This window comes from Lissotriton vulgaris, chromosome 9, assembly GCF_964263255.1.
Source record: "Lissotriton vulgaris chromosome 9, aLisVul1.2, whole genome shotgun sequence".
NCBI lineage: Eukaryota > Metazoa > Chordata > Amphibia > Caudata > Salamandridae > Lissotriton > Lissotriton vulgaris.
The window spans coordinates 1,051,103,789-1,051,119,984 of NC_141697.1; the positions used below are offsets into that span (position 1 = coordinate 1,051,103,789).

A 16,196-nucleotide genomic window follows, 5' to 3' on the forward strand; every position below is an offset into this window, starting at 1 on the left:
GTGACCTGCGGCAGGCAGCGTCGAGAGCCTGATTAGGACCTACGGGGTCCTGCTATGCACTTTGCCGCGCTTCGCGGTGCCTTGGACGGGTGAAATCCCGACTCCCTGCCAAGTCTCACGCTTCCCGCGTGAGACGCGATCGGCCCGGTCGGGTCTTGTAGAGCGGATGGCCCCCCTGGTCTACAGGACCCACTCGGGGGGGAACCACCGACCTCAGGGCTATCCAGGGGGAGGGAAGGCCCAAGGACCCAGCGCCGCCTCAGTCACGCGGGCGGGGGCTTCGTTTGCAGCCTGCTGGACCCGACCGCTAAAGGATTCCAGCGGGAGGGGCTGGAGCGCTCTCGCAGCGCGGAGCTGCAGGCAGGCAGAGAGACACAGAGCGGTGCGAGTCAGCGGGAAGGGGCGGCTCGCACCGCGGGGGATATCAACAATACCTTGGCACTTGCAGGCAGGCTGGCAACCCCAAAACCAAGGGGGGAAACAAACGTTGCGGGCCCCGAGCCCGATGATAGTCTCGGTGGCGGCTTTTCTCCGGGGACAGATGCGACACGGGGCAGGAGAGACGTAGAAGTGCCGGCAATGCCGGACCAGACACGGGGGCGTTCCCGGCGTCGCGTGACGTCGGCAAAAGCCAAAGAATGTCGGGAACGCCCCCGTGTCTGGTCCGGCATTGACGGACAGGCCCCTCGTCCAATGGCAAGGCTCCGTTTACGGAGCCAGCCAATCAAGGACGAGGGCCGAACAAAAGCCACACTACAGTTCTCAACAGGATTTCGCCTGCGCGGAAAAGCTGCGCAGAGCGCAGCTTCCGCTAGGCGAAACCTAAAAAAAGGAGTCCCCGCAAGGCAGCAGTGGAAGGAAACAACTCATCTATCCGGAACACCGAGATCAAAATGCTTTTGGGTGGGATGCACATAAGAAGGGTTTCAGACTTTTGACTTGTACAGGCCCATAATTATAAAGAAAGTATACTTTAATACAATAAATAAAAATAGTTAAGAAAGTCATCAAATTAAGAGCAGACACCTGAGACAGATCCAATCACGATGCAGGGGCTGACAAAGCCCAATCTAGAAGCAATATGTCTTCCAACAGACAGCTAAAGCAATTTATACACTTTTCTTAAAAACATTTTTTTAAACCTAATTACTAGGACTTACTGTTTTTAAGTCATCAGGTTAAGCAAAATTGATTTTAATCCTCTATCCTTTTATAATCGTATTCCCGTCAATTAAAGTCACTGGCCATCAGCAACACAGCTTGGTGGTCTAATGTATCTACTTCTGGGTCATCCATGCAACCTTAAATTGATGGAGGGGGAGTGGTCCCATGGCTCAATCGGTGGCAGCCGAGGCCATTTACTGATCCATCGCATAGCAGGCCTATGCTGGGGTGTCCATTGCTATGAAGCTCTATAGAATCCTTAGGGAGTGGCACTCCCAGGAACAAGGTTTCTCGAAACGTTCATTACCATAGCCATACTGGACTCTGCCATGTGGGCATTGCAATCAATAAGCTCTTTGCCCCACACTTCTAAATTTTTTCTTTTGTTTGACTTGTGTTTTTATGCGTTATACTAAAAAAAAAAAAAAAAAAAAAAAAAAAAATCAATAAAGATTTCTTTTTTTCATTTTTTTTTAAATCCACGTAACCTGAAGGTCACATGTTTAAATCCTTTTTGATCCACGTAGCATTCCATTGTTCCAATGATGAGTACTATGGAATTAGCTAAGCTACAATTGTTATTACAAAGCTTTGGTACAGCGTGGAAACATTTTACTCAATAAATAACTTATTTAATAATAACATCCTATTCAAAAGTACTGCATTCAGTAAAAAACGATTGTAATTTTCTTGAAAGTTATGAAGAATTACGTTTCTGCTTTTAAGGATGTCTGTTGGGTCAGTCTAAATTCACTGCAGGTATCATACAAAACTTTGAAAAAAACTAAATTTACCTTTACATCAAACTGACAGAAATCAAATATTCAGGTTTTGAGTAGGAGAAAACCTTTTTGTCATAATTTAAGAAGCCATACCACCAAGTTCCCGCATCTGGCCAGGGGTACCGTGCAAGCGCATACATGCCCTACAACTCTTTCTGAGCAAAGGCCCATGTTCTTCTAGGCTTACATTTTTCAAGCCTGCTGGCTACTATTTGGTACTATCAAGTCTTAGAAGCATGCCCTAACTTTGGGGTCCAGTAATGTACCCACCACATTCTACCCACTACGATACTGCCAGCAGCAAAGTGCAGACAGAAAGTTGAAAAGGGGAGGGCCCAGGTGTGGGTCTGGGGCCATATTCACCTCTAACTTTGAAACTGTGGCTAGTGGGTGGTGATGGGGTAAGAATAAAGATACAGTTCACTGAGAAACTCCCAGAACTCTGGCATTCAGAACAAGCAAGCACCTTCTTGGTCCAAGAGGTACACTTATGTTCCAGACTGGCTGCATGAATCATCCTGACAGTGTCAGCGCACACTCAGTATGTGGTGAGCAGACGTAGAACCTGCGAAAGGTGGAACTGGCGGATCTACTTTCTAGCACTGTGCTTCACACGCCTCAGTTAAAGGACAATTAGTACGCTCTTATGTCTGAGTTGTGTCCAGACAGGGAAAATGTGTCAGAATCCCTCTGGATGTTCATACCTGACCACCAGACCCTGCACTCTATGTAACGTATTACTGAGAAAGTTTGCTAAAATGTAAACCAGTGGCTTACTTTCTCAAATCCTGTCTCTACATAAGGTGCGTAGCTCTATGCCTGCTAGTAATAAGTCGTATGGCAGACAATACGATTTCTTTTTTAGCTAAGAGTTATGTACTACTCTCTAACTCAATACCAACCTTTAAATCATACTTCAAAGAATGAAAGCAACTAAAATCTGCAAGTATTCAAAGTAATGTTTTGCATGTGTTGTGCATCTGTTTGCAGCGAGTGCGTAACCCACTCAATATATTTTGCCAGAATTGGAATGTAGGAGCGACAATGCTTTGCTAGAACAATGGTATTGACCTACTGAGCGATGTTAAATAGAAGACAATCAATGCTCTGCAGTAAGTATGTGAATACTGAAAAACATTTCAGAATGACTCAAACCTATAACTTGAGATTACGCACTGATCTCTGTAACAAGTACAATAACCACCTAATCTCTTTAGCAAAGATTAACTTTACTATTTCCTGCATCATCAAGCCCAAAAAAGTACACATTAGAGGAACCATAGCCCTCTTTACATAAAAGGTTTCCACAGTATGCCCCTCAGTTAAATTTTGAGGTTCTACAGATGTATATCCTCTCCTATTCACACTAAGCCCAGAAAGTATTTTTAATACAAGGTACCAGTAAAGAGATGCAAAACCAGATCCTAAGCACGGCAACACGGAGGCATTCATATTTCAAAAACACAAACACTTACAGAACCTGCAGACTGACTGGATTTATTGCAAACTATTGTAAATTCAGTGTTCCATGCCAGTGTCTGCTTGATGAAGCATAACTGATCCCTGTACCCATATGTATCATGTTGATAAGAGGTGGCTGCAAAGCTAAAGCATACAAAACACGTCGAAAGATGTAACAAAATGTTAAACAGAATTAGAGGTCAAACAAAAAATACAAAATTAAAAAAAAATTATATATCTCGTTACACCTGTAACAGTGGATTCCCTCCAACAAAACAGGTCCGGACCACGGTATTGTGCCAATTTGTTCGTTTATTTCGTGCTTGTATATATACCAAATAAAGATGTATGAAAAGACACTCACTTCATTGGAACAAAGCCTGGCTTCGGAGCAACCACTATCCTGTATACAGAGCCATAAAATCAATTATTTTCTTAACATTTCTACTGAATTTGTGCAGTGTGACTTTCCTTCGCTGTTCTTCCATATGTTGGAATGATCTAAGCCCCTACCCCATGTTCAATTTTTACCAAAACGTCACAAAGAAAGCCATGTCAGAAAGCCCCGATTCCATCCACAGAGTAGCTTGTGTTGTCCACGGAGGCTTTCATCAGTTTATAACAAGGCGCACATCCATTGCACTCATATATTCCCATGCACTATCCAACCATGCATCCTTTAAAAAAATTGCATCACGATGTGCTCATATGATTTCGGAACATGATGTGGAAACAAGCGTGCTGCTAAACAATGTACCTGGTTGGCCAGAAAATAGTCACTGTTTAGTTGTATTTCCTCTACTGTTGTGCAAAGTTCTTATCACACAAGAACTGTTCACGATTCGTGGGCTACTTGTAGTTCACAGAGATTCACCCTTCTCCTTTCCTGTAGTTTTTACTCACAAACTGGCAATATTTCTGAGTGAGAGCTAGAGAACACTGAAAATTGAGTTTTTTTTTTTAACTACTTTTTGTCTTAGCTGCAGGTTTCAAACGGGGTGGATATTGGAGAACTTTTCCCCCCATTACTTTGAAGGGGGACATAAGGCTTCATTTTCAAGTTAAAAATCCACTTATTAAGAACTTTGCACACTCCTACAAGAGCGGAGGTATTGTAAATCGGGAGTTATTCTTTAATTTGCACCATTTTCAAATCTTCTGTAAAATTACCAGCTTGTCTTGCAAAAAAGATGTACACAAAATTATGCAGATGTGCGAAGTGATGTGGTCATAATCTAATGTTTGCTTTATGCTAAACACATCCTCCAAGTGGTACATTTGGAAAAATGCAAACATCAAATTACGCTTTAGATAACAGATAGCTCGAACAATTAGTACATTGTTCACAATACAAACTTTGGCTCACTACAAATCAGTGTGAAAATGACAGAATGAGACATATACGCTGCGATATATTGAATTTAATACGGCCACCTGTTTATTTCAGGCAATGAGACTACTCAAATTGGCAATTCCATAAGCACCAGTAACACTGAACCACAGATTATTAGAGCAAGATCACTGCTCAAAATAGCTTCAGAAAAAAACAAGCAGCAGCACAGCAAATAGGCAGCCAGAATCAACAGCATGTGAAGCATCTTCAAAAATGGAACATGTGGAGGTTTCACGCCAAAAGTGTGAAAAGTCGACGCAGCGTGGGCAAAGAACAGTAACACGTTTGCATATTTTCTGTCTAAGGATTCAACCTGCAGAAGCCATCAGAGGGAGAGACAGGCACAATAGACACCTGGGCGGTGATTTTATTTTGATGCTGATGTGGAGCCGGACATGAAACAAGGACATTTAATGCTCTTTTTTTCACACTAAGTCTGTCTGTAAAATCTCCCAACTTTGACAAATGAGGAATCTAAGGAACAAAGCTGTGCAGATATTTTTCACGCGATCATAGAGTTTGATCTCGTTAAATGTTACCATGCGATTACAAGCCATGAGGGCGGGACACCAAATTCTAGCCAGGATATCTTTTGTTAAAGCATTGTAATACCAACATTTGGTCCACTTGGTTCAATCAGGGTGAACTAAAAAAACTCCCAGAATGCATTTCATTGATAAATTGAAGTATAGGATTGAAACATGATGTTTTTAATGCAAACATGTTATGCAGTAGTCTTAGCCGCATTAGGAAGTCTAATACGTCGGATGTAGTGGTTGTATCATCCACAACATTGAATATTAGTCCAACTAGATATAAAGAGTTGTGCGCAGAAGAAGGAGTACCATTATTCCGCAATATTTATAATGCTAGGTAATTAATACTCAGTTTTGTACATGAGTTATTAAAATTTCTAGAAGTGGCAATGTGCCATCTTTTCATCTTACTGGATCACGCATCTTCCCTAAATGCAAGCCATCAGTTTTGAAAGGGAGGCAAAATATGCTTTCCTGCCCTGTGCTAATTAAGCTGATAAGAGTTATGACAGTATCTCGTCTCGCTAAATGGATTTTAAGGCCTACAATAAAATCCCTTTAACGCGTTTTCCCCTGCCAGCCACGCCATATGTCTTTATGGCATGACACCTTTCAAAACACGCCTTGCAAGCTTTCATATGTATTCCTCGCGCGCCATCTTGAAAAGGCTCGAAGCCCAGATTGAAGCAATGGGCTGTGCTTGCGAGCTCAGCGCACATCGCTCATCAGCAACTTGTTTCCAAACATTGCTAACTGAAGCGATCGTTTTCTTTTTTATCATCATCATCAATAACACCATGTTCATAGCGAGAGGTGGGTGGGATCTACGAACAATACCCTGGAGCAGCAGTGTCAAACCAGATGTGCATTCCTGCAGTGAAGCTGTTCCAGACAATACCTTGAGCTTAATGTTCCTGCTCACAAGATGCTTGGCAGTTCCACATGGGTTAAAAAAAAAAAATATATATAAAAAGGGCTTGACAAATCGAGAACCGTTACACATTACAGTAAGATGATTTAAGGCTTGGTCGCTTGTTCTGCATGGGTATGGTGTATATATGACGCTAGGGCGAAATGATGTACAGCTCATTAATTTACCTTTCTCCATGACCCTACGAAACTTGATTAACGAATGCATTTTTCATAGGAGAATATCCTGGGAATTGGCTAGTAAAAAGAAAAGCTCTGACAGCTCATCGTGCAATCCATGGCTTGGCTAAAGATAAATCACAATTTAATTTATGGCCTTTGTATATTTTGCATATTGGATTTGTGTTTGAACTACTCTTGGGGATTCCTTGTAGAAATGGGTACCATTTAACCTGTAATGTGTGCGGGCAGAAGTCGTTATAGAATATTTTTGTGAATTGTAACAAATCTAAATGTGTAAATATGAAGGTCGGCACACCTTTTTAAGTTGCGCCTACTAGACAGTGCATGCGTATTCTGTTGCAATTGCACACTATAGTGTGGCTTACTAAGAATATACAGGGGATTGGAGCCTGCCCGTTGTTTGCCATTGGTTAGCTTTCTTGCCACGCATTTGCCTTCTTTTTATTCCTGTCCTAGATTATCAGTCTAGTGTTTGTCCTTTCCATGGAACATTGGCTCTATAACCATTAATTGATTGGCTGACTTTCAAGCTTCCATTGCTTGCTTTTCAAGCATCACTTAATGTTAAGCACTACACAAGAGTGCATTTGTTTTGGAGCTGTGACCCTCATGTACTTCTTTCCCCCTGGCCTCCATAAGGCTGTCACATGTGCTTCTTCTAGCCCCCCTTCTTGTTGCACTCGCCTGTGTGATTCTACCCAAGGCTTGCCCATGCCCTTAGTGTTGACCGCTTACCCCATCCTCGTTCTTTCTCCCTGTTGTTGCTTCCCCCACCTGCGCCCTCCATGTTGCTTCCCCCAAACCTGTGTACCTTTACATCACCGGGCTTCTTCTCCCCACCTTTCTTTATATAAATAAATACGTTTTTGCATGTTTCATTATTTTTTGTTTTGTTACCGGTCCGACCGAATTGGATCAGTAACTAAAAAGACAAAAGCCGGTGTTATTTTGTAGGTGCACACATGCATGGGGGACATGCACTAAAAATGATTCAGGTGACCATATCAAAGGCTTTTTTTGCCTGCTTGTTTTGAAAACGTTAGCCATGTTGAAGACAAGTACAACTTGATAAACAACATCAAGAGTGGAATGCAAAGAAAAACAACAAATTTACAAAGTCCCCGGGATATGATCAAGATAAAAAATGTAATTTCATATCAATACTTAAAATAACTCCTTCCGTTTGATCAGATGTTTTTGCAGCATCTTACTGTGCCTGGGGCACCACAAGCAGACATTTCGGAACGTTTTTACATACTCACAAGTCATAAGTACATTGCCTCACTAATGCTAACGGCAATATCACTCTCTAGGTGTCCCACCAAGAATATTGGTATTCACTACTAATAGTCATATTTATTAAAAAGTTTCTTCACATGTATTTCCTCCTACTTATTTGTGAGTTGCAATAATAAAAAAATATATTTTGTTTAGTGTACTGTAAGACACTTCTGCTGTTTCTTCGCTCTATTGGAACATTAGATGGTTAGGAGCTCTATTGAAGACAATGAAGTGGCTCAGGGCCAATAATGGATGGCATAGGCCTTGTGCTCCAACATTCCAATGTCTGTATTTCTATTTCTTCCTTTTTAATTGAGAACATTCTACCCTCAGTGGGTGGAATGTCCAAATAGGTGTATAGCTGCTCTGACTCGGACTATACCGGTTGAAAAAGGTCCTCTCTCTTGTTATAGGCCTTCACCTGCAACTCAGGCGTATAACTCGGATTCAGGGCCTTTAATAACCGGAATAGCCTTCGGCAGAGGGCGATGGTAAATGGCAGGTGTCAGTATTAAGGAATCTAATGATATTCAATTTCCAAAACACAGAAAGTTTGATGACTCAGTTAGTCTTGCTGGGAATCAAACTCACGACCAGCAGCTCACACAAGATGTCAGAGACGAGTATTAACTCCCAGAGGCCTCTTGTCAGTATTAAAAATAGTTCTGCCTTAAAACCCAAAACGTGCCTGAGGACATTAAGAAACAACTATGCAATAATATGATGTCAATGATACCCAAAAATAGTGTGACAAACTGAATACATTTATATGCAGCATATTCATGGGTCAGAGTCAAGGTTTGACACTAAGCACAAAGGAGGGTACAGCGGTAAAGTTAGAGTATTCATTTGAGTAGTAACCATTTGAGTTTTTGGGGAACAGTGTTGGAGACAGTTTTGAGATAGTCGGGCTAATGGTGTGTCGATGTGATGGTGTCAGCATTACGGTATGTCAACAACATGGTCATCAATGCGATTATATGAATCATACTTTGGGCCTCAGTACAACTTCAGTGATCCTACAACAGACTGTGCAAGGGGCCATCCGCTGTAGGTCCGCCAAAGCCATGGTAGGACCGCCCACCAGATTAGGAGCTACATCCTGGTTTGGCGGGTGGTCTGTTAGGCTCATAGAAGAGCCTAACATGCAGACCGCGGTTCTTAAGAGCACTGACTGCACCTTCCTGCACCGTATGGAATGTAAAAGTGGGGGTGCAAAATCATGGGGCACTACATGTGCCCCCCACATGACCCCCTAGGCACGAGTGGTAGGGGGGTCCTGTTAGGGCCCCCTTTGTTGCCTCTCTGCCACCAATTTCATGGTGGGCTGACTGCCATGAAAAGGGCGGTGGGCAAGAAACTCCTAATATGCTTGAGGGTGCCGGAGAGGCACTGCTAGCATATTAGTGCTCTTGACAGCTGTGCGACTGCTGTGGGATCCTTGATCCCCGTCGGTCACTGCGGTCCCATCGGCACATTAATAATACTGCGAGCAGGCCTGCAGTGTGGCGATGGTCAGACCGTCAGCACGGGTTCAGCAGTCTTATGGACCGACAAACTCGTAATAAGGCTCTAAGTAAATGGAGAATCATTTACAGTCTTGTGCAATTAATCTGGACATAAAAGGTTCAAGTTTGTCCTGGTATATTGTAGATGTTCTTGGAATATACAGAAGAAAAATTAAATAAAAGTATTAAATACGAACCCCAACTAAAGTAAATAAATAATATTACTTTAGTTAATTTTTTTTAAAAAAGAGAGAATTTTTAAAAGAAACTAACACCAACCTCTTTCAAAATGATAAACTGTAGATCATTACATCTTTTACACTTACTTTGGATGGATCTTTGTTTTATAAAACAAAATGGGTAAATACACAGTTAGAGAGATCCTCCCTTTTTTAAAATTAAATTTTAAGATGGGTTTAAATAATTGTGTATTTTCAATATATTATAACCTTTGTATATTTCAAAATTGGTGCCGTTAACGTGGTGGTTAGTTAGTCAATATGATTATATTTCAATTTCATGTTTAATCAATATGATGATTTTGAGGTGGCAAAAATAGGGTGCAATGGGGGGGGTCGATGTGAAGTGGTTGCGCAGCAAAGTCATCGAACACAGTCAACCCCAAATAAAAAGTGACCTGACGCTTGCACAGACGTTGATATTATTTATTTCAAATAAGAGGCGTTACCGAGCTCCGCAAGGGACCTACTCCAATGGAAATGCATGGTGCTCATTAAATAAAAACACACATTATTCTCGAGGTTTGGTCATCCCTCACAAGGAATAGTCTCTGAAGAGCAACAGACCTAAACAAAAGCTAAAGCTTTCAAAATGTCAGTATAGTGCAATGGTCAGTGGCTTTTAAGCTGAATAGTTACAAAGTAAATGAGGTAGGTTGCCTGTTAAGTTTACAAGTATCACAATGAACTGAGAAGTTAAATTTCCCTCACTGTGGCCCGAAGGGCAGTCTCTATGGACCATTCATGGCATGCAAAATGTGAATTAGAAGGAAAGCTGCAGATACTCCTAGGAAGCAACCGTTGACATGATGCACTGTCATGCATAAAACAGACTTTCTGACATGCGCATAAACCACTGTCAAGTGCACAAGTTGACTCACTTCCAATGCACATGATGCAATGTCAGGTGGACTTCATTCCAAATGCACACTGTAGGCTGTCATTTGTGCAACTGCCTTGGTTCCCCGGGCAGTTATAAACAGGTGTGGAAAGGGGTTTAGCATCATCTTAACCCGTTCCGTGCTCGTGATGGAACCGCTCCGTCACGAGCCTCGGGTGGGCTGTGCTGGTGACGGAGCGGTTCCGTCATGGCCCGCTCGCCTCGCGGCGCTGATTTAGCACCTGCACGGCGCATTCTATTGAGCGGGCGGGGTCGTGACGGAACTGCTCCGTCACAAGCACAGCCCACCCGAGGCTCGTGACGGAGCGGTTCCGTCACGAGTATGGGAGCGCCGCGTGGCCCCCCTCCCCCCAAGCGCTGCGGCGGAATAGCCGCCGCAGCTAAGGGGTTAATTGACCCGTAAGCAGATGGCAACTCAAGTGCATGACTTGTAAGCTAACAAGCACCAGCCTGCCCTCCTATAATGGTCTTTATGAATTCCACTGATTTCAAGTTATCACATTGTAGGAAAAAATATATGTAGACCTGTACTTATAGTGTTTAACTTTTCTTATTATAAACACAGAAGAACATAAAACCAGGACTCTATCTGCTATGGACATCTAATCAGCCGACATCTTTATGCAACCTAAAAAAGCAAAGAATTTACAATGCAATCGGTCTTGCATTGGCAAGAGATAGAACTATTGGCGTTGTAAATGAAGTTTTTTTAACCCATGCGTTATGGTTAGTAGTGGAGTGGATGTATATGGTTGGAATGCAATTATGTGGCGGCCGAAATCACAATAGAACATACATATCTGTTGTCCGTGTTCTGTGTATGCTACAGACACACAAGCCTCGGGTAATATAACAAGATAAATTCAAGAGGCATTTCATTATCCCACACACGACGACCAAGGAGTACAGAAGCTTCTCCAGTTCCATTACAAAGGGTACCCCAAGCACACAAATGTGCAGAAGGCTGTGTACGCTCCCAGCCTGCAATATGGTGCCCAATACTAGCTGCACCGTTTTTACAGCTGGTCCTCAGACCATTCCTGAACGTCCATTATCTTTGTAAATAAAGGAAAGAAGGTATTGGAACACGCGCTCAGGATCACACTTTGTGGTTGGCGGGGAAGGTGGGATTCTCAGTGCTTCAAGGTGATTAAAAGTGAAACCTACGGAAGGTGGCAAGGAAAAAAGTAACCAAAGCTGGCTCCTTAATGCCAACAAAGATTTTGGACATCAAGCAGTTCCTTCACTAGTTTTCGCTTGTTTGCAATAAAATAATCTTTTTTGCGCCTCACAACAGTTTTTGTATTAATCGCAACAGTCATTCAGCCACACTTTGTTGTCGACTCAGGTGTAAAAAGCTGCAGAAACAACCGAGAGTATGTACTTTGTATTATAAGCGAATGTCATCTTACAACGGCGAGAGCTTGACTGTAATAATCAAGGCTGTCAATGTGCTCTCCTGACTCCACCTAGCCCAACATTACAGATTGTCAGTGCTCACTCAACGGAAGGACAGCAGATGCAAGCCTTATATACGGTGCTTTGGTTAGTATGCACTGGAAGGCTTACGGAAGTACAGCAGCTGCAAGCCTTACATGCTGTGTTTGGTTAATATGCACTGGAAAGCAAAGCCAAAACACACCCAGGACCACAAACAACACACAATCTGCAGCAAAGACATCCAAACAGTGAAAGGGAGGGGCATGCTGTGCACAGGGCCCTGCCTCCCCTTTGCTGTACATACCGTATCTGCGGGGAATGATCCTTCCACTCTCTGCCTGGTCTCCGTTCTCCCGTCAGCAGGGAGCGGCTTTTTCAAGTCCCCTGGTGTGAGGGGCCGGCTCAGCTGCAGGCGGGTGGACTGTAATGGCAGCCCTTTTTCTCCTGAGGGGTGGGTGAAGGAGGCAGCTTGAGCCGCGGAGAAAGCGGACGGCCACCACGAACATCAAGCGTGGCGTGCTACTGCCTAACAAAGTTTAATTTCAATAAAGAAATAATTTGGCGAGCCGTGCTATACGAAAGGCGTGCTCTGCTTTTGTTAGAGCTGAAACGTGGTATGACAGTGAGCTGCACATTACAAAACTAAAAAAAGGCGTGGCCACCATGTTTAAAGGTAATGCGGGCGCTGTGCTTTAACCTAAAGCGCAGGGGTCGGGTCGGGAATAAGGGGTTGCAAGCTGCAGGCCCAATTGTTGACTGCGTTGGTTGATTTAGGCCGATGACAAAATAAATATGAGGCCGCCCTTCTGGAACCTAAAGTGTGCCTTGCGCTTGAAAAAAGAACACAAGGCACGTCTTAAAACAATGGTGCTTTAAAGAAGATATATTATGGCGTGAGCAGCGTTAGTAGCGTGGCCCCAATTCTTGAATCAAAAAACATAAAATAAGTTAAAGCGCAGCCACACAGCATAAATGATAAAGCGCTTACAGGAAAGCATGTTGTGCCTGCAATAAGAGAAAGTCATTTTACAAAATAGTCCTCATGGACTGTTAATAAAAAATACCAAGTAACAGCACAGTAAGAGGGCCAGTCCTCATGGGAGGTTACAACAACAGAAAAGGGGGGACTAAGGAGGGACTACTAAGCCTGTTGACCAATGAAAAGCCACCCTTTACAAAGGACAGTAATAGGAGCCAATTAAAAAGATGGGCGGAAAGTGGGCAGAGCCTAATGCCCATATCCTGAATACAGCATGTCTCACAGAGACAGCGCAAGCACCGCCCAGGCGAGACGTAAAAAAGTTGTGCTTCAAGCCAACACCCATTACAATGCATGGAAACAAAAAAATGAAATCGAAGAAAGTGAAACAACAATGAAAAAGCCAGAGTAAAGCTGGAAACCATTAACACATTTATATGAACAGACTGAACGGGTGAGACATTTATTTGCCTTCAAACTTCTACATTTGGATCAAGCTGGAAAGAAACGGCTCCTGCGCACAAAACTTAACCCAAATGTGTTTGTTCCAGTGTTGAAATGAAGGAGCACCCCTGCAGAAAGTGATGAGGGGCCCTTAAGTCTCCTATATCTCACAAATCTTTTTTGACCTTTGGATGAATGGAAGTTCCTTGGTTTATTAGAAAGAAGCATCTGCGTGATTCATATGCTTTTCAGATATAAGGAGAAGCATATGCATACCCGCTATGCATGTTTGCTTGGAACCTGTACATCCTTTAAGTGACATGGTCATGTCCAATGTTCTGCCTGCAAGCTGTGTAAGTAGTGGATACCAGAGACAATGCTGCCAACAGGTTAACAAAATAAGGAAAACAAGTGGGCAGCCTCTATGCCACTGTACACACCGTACACACCGGGGGCTTTTAACTTCTACTCCATGCAGAACATGTCAGTACATGTCATGTGAGCTGCATGTAGCGTCTGAAGACTGCAACGAAACGTGAGCGGCACGCAGCTTCTGCAACACATCCATGCCCGTTCCAAACATGAGCTGCACAAAGCTCAACGCGTTGGTTTCCTTTCCAAAAGGCATCCTGAGAACATTCTCTAGAGGAACGGCGAACGGAGACGCTACAAGATGTTCACATGCATATCATACGTGTAGGGTGTGTCCTTTGTGCAACAAGCGGCTTCAGCACACAATGCCCATTTTGCCCAGGAGTGCACTGCATGCAGGAGGCAGCACTTTTATTTCATGCATATTTTCCTTGTGAAGCAAGAACTCCTTCGTGTAATCATGCACATGCATATATGGTGGGTACCAGGCTGTCGTGGCATTTAATGAATGCACTGGCATGCTCTGTGTTCAGCAGACAGTCCACTAAAATGATGATCCCCTGAATGAACCTGTATACGATGTTCAGATGTGCTGTAGACTTGCCTTCTATTGCAATGCAGAGACATGCACTGTGGGCTCCCGCAGGCAATATTCTTGCCTACATATAAGCTGTGAGCACCAGGCAAGCCCCGTTGCACATACAAGGATTGAGCGGCAGTGATGGCATCTCCTTACCAGCTGTCCAGCTCCAGCTCAAGCAGCGACTGGCTTCTCTCTGAGTTGCACTGCAGGCACCACATGGTTGGCAGCACCGAGCACCCCCGGGGAGCGGTGCCACGATCATGTCCCCCTCCTGACCACAAATCCTCGCGGTGGCATACCTCGATAGCAGCGGAAGCGCCCCGCGCGCTGCCGGACAAGCAAACCACAAGCACAGCTCGTCCCGAGTAGCGGGAGCACTGCCACATCCAATGGAAAGTGATTGCACCAATCGCTTGGGAGGAACGGGAAGAAAAGGAATTCGATTGGGTAAATCTATTTTGATTGACAGGCTACGGTAAAAGAGGCGGGCGTCAACTAGTGGTAGGCTAGACTTTCTTGTGCTTCAAACCCAGGTGGCCAAGCTCCTCCCGGCAGGATCATCGCCGGCGGCCATGTTATGGCCAGGCAAGACGTCATTTTTGTGTGAACTGTTTTATGTGAAATGGGTAGGTTTTGGTTTACCCGTTATTCTCCTCTCCTCGATAGAAATTTCTGAAAGGTAACGTATTTTCTTATTTTAATGCGTCCGTCACTGAGAACGCACTGTAAGTGGATTCTGCCTTTCGGTACAACAGTTTTGGGAAGTGATCTGGAAAAGTTGTGGTGGTGCACGGCACGGGAGCACGGCGTTAGATGTGAAGAAAGTGGGAGGGATAGGGCACTTTTTTTCCAGCAACAGACGGTTTTGATATTAATAGCCGCTTTCAGGCAGCAGCAGGAAGAATGAAAGTCACACTTCTTTTAGTCAGTATGAGCTGGGCGAAGAAGGGAAAAGGGCGGAGGTTGTAAACTGTAGGCTTCCAGTGCTGCCGAAATCTGGCCCAGTTCCTGCAAATACGTGCCAAAAGGGCCCCACGTTATTGAATTTTTCCAGCAAGCACGGCAGACACGGTAAATACTATTTGTGCTGGCAGTGGATTACAAATGAGGCTTCTTGGTATTTGAAGGTCACATGCAACAGCATGTTACTTTCATTCACTTTTTATGTCCTTTATTGGAAAATTAAATGCGCCCATATAGTGAAAGAAAAAGCAAACAGTACAACATAAAATTAAAAACAAAAACGTGTAATATAATACGGTTCTCTTCTAAAATGTTCTAATGCCCTTGGACCAAGTTCGCAGTACACAAAACTGGAGAAAAAACAACAGTAATCTTTTACTTTTTATTAACGGTGGTAGCTACAAAATATTCAGTTTTCTTGTGTGTGATATGTATATTTGAAATCTCGATTTTCAGTATCTTGTGACACTTTATTGAGAGTAGAGCATACCTCGACCATTTACAGCAGCTTGGTAGGTCAAAATTAAGGATGCTTTCTCTGTATGCTGTTGTCAGTTTAGGCGAGAGACTCTCCGTCTCTCGCCCTGTGTTTTTTAACTCAAAAGAGGCATTATTCGACCTTTCTGAAACTTTAAACTAACGCCCCTACAATGTAAATTAATGGGGGCATTAAATTCCCCAATTCTTTATCAGTTCCGAAGTGTTGGCGGTATTTTGCTCCCTACTTTTGCGTTGTAGTAACAAATGTTAATTATATCCACTCGTAAAAGAAATGTACACTCGCAAGCTTTATGTTAAAGTACTTTATGTTAAAGTAGCCAAAAAGTACAGCAAATGTAATCATATTTGAAATCCTATGATTAAAACAATCTACACCATGTTTTTTTGCTAAATGTTTTACAGGAATTGATGAATTAATCACCTTATAGCTCAGAGCAAAACCTCTACTACCAAAGAGGTCTTGTTCCCACTGTAATACCGACATTTCACTGGTAAAGCAGACCCCTCTTTCTTAGTCAGTGTGAACTCTTTGTGGA

At 43.3% G+C, this 16,196-nt stretch overlaps 1 protein-coding gene across 17 annotated transcripts in view; it reads right to left on the reverse strand.

Moving 5' to 3' along the window:
• Nucleotides 1-16,196, reverse strand: part of IQSEC1 (IQ motif and Sec7 domain ArfGEF 1) — a 691,123-nt gene that overhangs the window by 175,139 nt on the left and 499,788 nt on the right. For 2 of the 17 annotated variants that reach the window (XM_086938996.1, XM_086939008.1), the window contains exon 1: nt 14,350-14,572. The exons of 13 other annotated variants lie outside the window; for them this stretch is intronic. In XM_086938996.1, coding sequence (XP_086795122.1) covers nt 14,350-14,414 — 65 coding nt within the window. In that variant the 5' untranslated portion in view covers nt 14,415-14,572. Of the gene's footprint in view, nt 1-14,349; nt 14,583-16,196 lie in introns of those variants that run through there. 2 more of the 17 variants (XM_086938987.1, XM_086938998.1) reach the window with 2 other exon arrangements.